This window comes from Mus musculus, chromosome 11, assembly GCF_000001635.26.
Source record: "Mus musculus strain C57BL/6J chromosome 11, GRCm38.p6 C57BL/6J".
Classification (NCBI taxonomy): domain Eukaryota; kingdom Metazoa; phylum Chordata; class Mammalia; order Rodentia; family Muridae; genus Mus; species Mus musculus.
Genome location: NC_000077.6, coordinates 29,572,360 through 29,579,505, shown reverse-complemented (window position 1 = coordinate 29,579,505; position 7,146 = coordinate 29,572,360). Strand labels below are relative to the sequence as shown.

The following is a 7,146-nucleotide window of genomic DNA, read 5'->3' as shown; positions in this document are numbered from 1 at the left end:
AGTAAGCCCTACCCACAGAATGGTCTCCATGCTGGCTAAAATGCTTCCCCTTTCATGCTTATTATCAGGATTATAATTACTTGCAACTTTACTTCAAGATCTCAGGTACTCACAAATTATATTATCTTATCCATTTTAATAGGAAATAAGGATATCATTATTGAATTAAGCCACTATGGGTGTTAGATGATCCTTGATAAAAAAAAAAAAAAAAAAAAGCAAAAACAGTAAAGAAAAAGGATCTTTCTCGAGACCCCCTCTTTCAATATCTAGAAACCACTAGAATTATATGAAATAGAGACAAGTGGATTGAGTTTTGTTGTTCTTCTTAAAACCAGATCCAAGTGGTGGTGGCAAATGCCATTAATCCCAGCCTCTCAAGTTCCCGGACAGCCAGGGCTACGTAGAGAAAGCCTGTCTTCAAATAAACAAACAAACAAAACAAAACATGCCAAGATTCTAAACTTCAGTAGGAGTCTGACCTTCACTGTATATAAATGGCAAAGGTTATATATAAAGTGTATGTGTGTGAATGTGTGTGTGCAAGTGCATGTGTGTGAGTCCAAGCATATGGACAGATATCAAAGAATAGAGCCATGTTTGAATCAACAGAACAAAGCTAGTCTAGTTTTTTTTTTCAACATGTCCAGTCTTTAAATAATATTCTGCTTTTCTTATCGAAGCAAAGTTCCAATATTTGACATTTAGAAAGTCAGCATACTGGCAGAGCATTACCCACACCTTTTCAGTTCTAGGTATCAGATCAGATGATAACAAAGGTATCTATTTGGACATCAGCTTGTTTTAAGGTAGAAATGCTATGCTATTTTATTCAAAGTTATACTCTTGGATTTGCTCAATATTCGCTATAAGAAGTAGCCACATGGGGGCTGGAGAGATGGCTCAGCAGTTAAGAGCACTAACTGTTCTTCCAAAGGTCCTGAGTTCAAATCCCAGCAACCACATGGTGGTTCACAACCATCTGTAATGAGATCCAATGCCCTCTTCTGGTGCGTCTGAAGACAACAACAGTGTACTCACATATAATAAATAAATAAACAAACAAAAAAACAAACAAAAAGAAGTAGCCACATGATAGAGTGAAGCAATGTTTCAGTGTTTCAAGAGCAAATGTAAACATCATATTAGAAGTGTGATTTACTGCTGAGAGCTTTATACTCAACATTTATTTATATTAATTATGCTAAAACCAGCTTCCCCAGCTAATGCCTGTAAAATGTTGAACAAGCGCCCTCAGGGGTTAAAATACAGAACTACCAAAAAACATGTTCCATTATGTTGGTGGTATCATCTTCAGAAATTTCTGAAACTCCAGCCTGGGATCGAAGAATGGACATGATGTCATTAAACAAAATTTTAAAACCATTCTGCAAACAGATATTTGCTATTTCTTGCCACTTTTCTAAGGAGCAAAATAAATCACTCATCACAAGATGCTCAATCACATCTGGAAAAAAAAATACAGTATTACATTACAGAATTTCCTGTTAACTTGATAATCTTTCAAAAATAGACATCATTGCAACATAGTTACTCTCAAACCAGGCCTTGGACCAGTAAGTTTCATGTTATTATTGCTTAGCCTCAGGTCTCCTAAGTTCCTGAATGTTAATGTATCAACTCAACCCTGGAACATGATTCACCTTCCATGCTCCCAGTCATCTCCTTTGTATCAGGTAGCTTTTTTGAAGGCTGTAAGGCAGGGAGCTCAGAAAGTGAAGAGTACAGCCCCCTTCTTACAGGCACGAGGCACTGCTCGAAACCATCGAGTGCTGATAGTCTTATGCTTGAATTTTCATAATACTTTCAAACAGCTTCATAAATGCTCTAGTATGAACTTTCATAATACTTTCAAACAGCTTCATAAATGCTCTAGTAGGACTGCACAAGAGCTTAAGAAACTCCTTTGCAAACCTTAACCCTTTCCCTAAATAGAGAATGTTCTATGTAGTTAACTAATATTTTAACTAAAATTTTCCTAAAAGAAACAAAAGGGTTTGCTTTTAAAGAAATCTAGTATGATTTCCTTTTGGAAGATAATTGATAGTAAATCTCTTTGGTATTTATCAATTATTTGTTTATTTATTTGCTTTGTGTATGAGGGGACACATATGATGTTGTAGATGTATGGTGACAAAAGTATACACAAGTGAAATCCTTAAGAATGACTAATCTTCTATTGTGGAGTCAAGGTCTCTTACTAACCTGAAAGCTTGCCATGTGGGCTATAGTGGATGACCAGCAGACCTCCCAGGACCTGCCTTCTTGACTCCCCAGTACTGGAGTTACAAATGTGTGCCTCCATGCCTGACTTATTACATGTGCTCTGGGAACTGAGCATTGATGGGGCTACTTTCCAACCCAGTATCCATCAATTTATGGAACTAATGTCTTACCTACATTACTTATAAAACTTTGCTAAGACTTTTCTTTGATTAATATCTTCATTACTATTTAATTTTGAACACAATTGTTATTTTCCTATCAAGTATTTTAGTTACTACTTGTAAGATAAATTTAGAATATTAAATTATCTTCCTCAATATATTTTCAGGTAATTTAATATTCTTTCTTTGACTTCAAACAACAATTTAAAAATTTATCTGCTTAGGCTTCTATATTAAATTAATGTAAGGGGAAATGTAAAATTTAATTAGTTCCTCAATGTCACTGCAAAGTTACATTAAGAGAAACTATCATATGAAAATATGCATATAATGGATTTGGAAATTAAATTATATAAGGCTTATATAATATTTAAATATTAATTAGCAATTAATATTTAAAATACATGTAAAATGATTTCTAACCTATATGGTCACTTACATTAACCTTTTATAAGAGTGCTGCCTCTTAAAATTCTCATTGAGCTTAGTAAAGATTTGTCATTCTAATTCCTTCAACAAATATATCCCATTGTCAACAGACTTACTAACATGGTAATTTTCACATTTACAAACTTCTAATGTTAACTCTGGAAAATTTGAGCTAAGTTTAATTATCCTGAACCCATAAATAGCTCGTTACTATCTCTTTTACTGTAGTACTTTTGGTTACTTATTTATGGTAATTTTTTTTTTTTCTGAAAATACCTCTTGCCTTCAAGGAGAATGAACTTTTGTCAGAACTCAAAATCAAGTTAATAATATGCTTTAAGAACATTTAAAACTCGGGGCTGGTGAGATGGCTCAGCAGGTAAGAGCACTGACTGCTCTCCCGAAGGTCCTGAGTTCAAATCCCAGCAACCACATGGTGGCTCACAACCATTGGTAACAAGATCTGACTCCTCTTCTGGAGTGTCTGAAGACAGCTACAGTGTACTTACATATAATCAATCAATCAATCAATCAATCAATCTTTAAAGAACATTTAAAACTCAATCTGCTGTCCTAATGTGTACTTTAAGAAAAGAATGTAACCGATTTACTGTGCCTGGGCTACCTACTGAATTACCTTTTACAACTGAAGCTAAATACATAGCTTTAATCTTAAACTATGTCCTCTTCTATAAGAGTGTGTGTGTGTGTGTGTGTGTGTGTGTGTGTGTGTGTGTGTGTGTGTGAGAGAGAGAGAGAGAGAGAGAGAGAGAGAGAGAGAGAGAGAGAGAATTACTTGAAGCAATGTTTGGCTGTAGGTTGATAGCTCCTGACTGTAGTCTGAGTGCTGTGGTGTTCTGGGTCAGTAGCATAACTTATTCCCTTGTGAACTGTAAAAGGTTTCTGTAGGAAAGTGTTTTCATCCCTCTCCCATACCATGCTCTCTGTGTTGTTCAACAAATACAGAGCAAAGCCCTTTGTCAGAGACAGGCAGGCAACAAGGGCACAACGGGTGATAGTCACAGACCAAACTACAGACAGACAGAGCTTAGGGAGAGTAGTGGGCAATTGAAAGCTGGGCCTGCTCTTGATCTAACTCCCAGCAGAAGTCTCTTTTGCTCCTGAATGTTGTGTGCACACTTACCTTTCTCGCCTTTACTGACTTCTTGAAGTAGCCTCATGCCAACTTTTTTCATATCCACAGAAAACATATGGAGTACAGCAAGCCCAAAAGATAAAAATGGTGGTTTCTCATTCCTTTCTTGAGTAAGACATCTAATTAAGTCAATCTGGGGACATGCTGTTATTAGTTGTATCAGGTCATCTGTGAGTGAAACAGAACAAATCTCACTCTCCTGATGTGTAACTACCTATATCTACTGCCAGCCTGCATTCTTTCCCATACCTCTAAGTCTCACTTTGACTCTAATATAAACTAAACAGTATTCTCTTCAACTTTAGCCAAAATAAGAAGCAAAAAAGGACAACTCAGAACAAGGAATATCAGGGAATATATGTTAAATACTATTCAGGAACAGAGATGTGTTGTGTTGAACAGGGGTTGGCAGTCAGGAACTTGTCACTTCATCTTTGTAACTGTTTTCACATCTGAAAATCACTACACTTGGAGAGAATTCGTAAGATTTTATCTAATATTAGGTTGAGTTTTTCTTGTCTGTTTTAAAGTAATAAACCAATGTGGTTGGTTTTTTAAAAATTATGTATTTGTGTGGATGCCTGCATGCCTTGTTGCACAGATACAGACCAATTTCTAGAGAGTATAATTTCATCTTTTTGTGTGTTGTACAGAAAATAGAATTTAGTCATGAGTTCCCTAAAAGTATCAAGTACTTGAAAATTCAAAACTGAAGATTTTGAGAAGCAGTCAATAAAGTTGCCCATGATAACACATTTCTGCAGTCCTAGCACTTGACAAGTTGGAGGAAAGAAAATTGTGAGTTTGAGGCCCTGGGCTACATAGTAAGAGCCTATTTTTAAGTAATGAATCAATGTACTTGGGTTTTTAAAATTGTTTATTTATGTTTTTGCATGTATGTGGATGTGTGCACAGTTGAGTCCAGTTGCATATATGTGTGTACATGTATGTGTGTTCACATATGTGTGAAAACATATATATGTGCACATATGTGTGTACATGTATGTATGTGTACATATATAGATGTGTGTACTGGTACACAGGTGAGACAGGAAGACAAGGGAAATTTGGCTCTTCCATTTCACCTAGTGACTGAACTTAAATCATCAGTCATAGAAGCAAGCTCAATATAACTATTTTTAGTAGTTAGAAATTGACAGCATATAATCATTTTTATTACTTATTTTAGGTGGGGGTGGGGAGGCAACTTGGTGCTGATGACAGCAGACGTCACCAGGAGTGACCTTGCAGGAGTCAGCTCTCTGCTTTTCCATCCAGTCCAGGCCACTGGGCTTCTTCACCTACTCAGTCATCTTGTTGTGCCAGCAGTTTGCCATTTTTAACCCCAGAAAAGGAAGTTCATATGTTTCATACGCTCTCTAAACACTAAGCTACCCAAAACTATAATTACAGTTGTATATTTATAAAATTCATATTCATTTCCTAAATTTTCTTCTCCCTTCCTTCCTTCCTTCCTTCCTTCCTTCCTTCCTTCCTTCCTTCCTTCCTTCCTTCCTCCCTCCCTCCCTCCCTCCCTCCCTCCCTTCCTCCCTCCCTCCCTTTCTCCCTCCCTCCCTCCCTCCCTCCCTCCCTCCCTCCCTCCCTCCCTTCCTTCCTTCCTTCCTTCCTTCCTTCCTTCCTTCCTTCCTTCCATTTGTTTGCTTGTTTTTCAAGAAAGAATTTCTCTGTGTAGCCCTGGATATCCTGGAACATACTCTGCAAATGAGACTGGCCTCAAAGTTGGGGACCTACCTGCCTCTGCCTAAGTGCTAGAATTAAAGGTATGCATCACCACATTCCAGCTAATTTCCTAAAATTTCAACATAAGATCTTTTAGGTCACAAGAAATAGTTTTCGAAATAAATTCTATGTCTTTTGTGAACTATTATAAATGTAATTTGTATCTAAAAGGTAATACGGAGTAATCTAGTTTTTACTGAACAAATGTATTGTGTGCCAGGAACTAACAGATAGTAATAAACTGACTTTGCTACTAAGAATTAGTGATATATCACCATTTTTTTTATTACCAGTAAGAAAACAGGCTTAGAAATGTTCATTTTCTCCGAATCACACATGATATAATATAAAATGGTTTACCTGGTCCCCAGTATTCACACCTTTCCTTCCTCCATCTATTATTATATGTGTCTGCATGTATGTATATATGAATACATGCACATACATACATATAAAGAAAAAAGAGGATAAGAGAGAAGATGGGGAGAAGGAAGTGAAGAATGTTATTCTACATCAATTAAATCAAACTATTAAGCAAACAAATAGGAAAATATTTTCTTACAAAAGTAACAAGTTTATGGATTAAATCTCTCATCTTGAGTTTTAACATCTAAGGTTAACCCATCTCTATTACACTCAATAGCTATTCAAACTTTTCTCCTATAAATTGATTTCTTTGGCAATATTATCTGCAGAATTTTCTAATTAGAAATTCCAAATTTGACCCATCCTCCTTGCTTACTATATAAGCAGAATATAGCCATATTTCACATCTAAACACTAATATAATTCTTTCACATGGAAAACCAGTACAGAAACTGAATCTGTATCCTTAGTTAATGATACAATACATAATTTACTTAACAAATTTTAGTAGAGTGTTCCCATTGTACCAGGCTCTCTGTTATTGTATAACTACTGGCAAACGTCCCTTTGTGCCTTATCCTCTGGGAAAACAAACACACACAGTTTCTGTCTATAAAGAAGATACTGTAACAAAAGTTACATCAGACTCAACAAAATGATTACGTCCAATAATGCACATAAGCAGCTAGCTACTGCCCTGACAGTAATGTCAGGTATGATGTTGATATCAATGAATGAAGACATTAAGAGCATTAAGAAATGCATCATACGTGAACATCAATTCGCTACTTGAAAATGATCAAATTCAACAGTCACAAATATCCTTTTTCTTGAGAAATATGGCTTAAAATGTCTGTTTTGGTCTGTTTTACAATTTCTTCATTTATTTATTTTTTATATTTACTAATTTGTTAGTTTTTTTGTAACTTCTTAGACTAAACAAATAGCCTAAAAATGGAGATTGGCTTATGCCTGTGGAATGGGGCTGTTAGGCCAGCAGTTCCATAAGCTCACCCTGTTGAGATTCTTGTTAAGATATCAGGCCTT

General features: G+C 35.9%; 1 protein-coding gene across 6 annotated transcripts in view; it reads right to left on the bottom strand.

Annotated features, from left to right (window-relative positions):
• Nucleotides 1-1,145: 1,145 nt before the first annotated feature.
• Nucleotides 1,146-7,146, bottom strand: part of Clhc1 (clathrin heavy chain linker domain containing 1) — a 30,411-nt gene continuing 24,410 nt past the window's right edge. For 3 of the 6 annotated variants that reach the window (XM_006514818.2, XM_006514819.2, XM_030246374.1), the window contains 2 exons: nucleotides 3,982-4,161; nucleotides 1,146-1,468 (listed from right to left, as the gene is read on the bottom strand). In XM_006514818.2, the coding sequence (XP_006514881.1) occupies nucleotides 1,275-1,468; nucleotides 3,982-4,161 (374 nt within the window). In that variant the 3' untranslated portion in view covers nucleotides 1,146-1,274. The remainder of the gene's footprint in view (nucleotides 1,469-3,981; nucleotides 4,162-7,146) is intronic. The other 3 variants (NM_028504.1, NM_001163521.1, XR_001780065.2) reach the window with 2 other exon arrangements.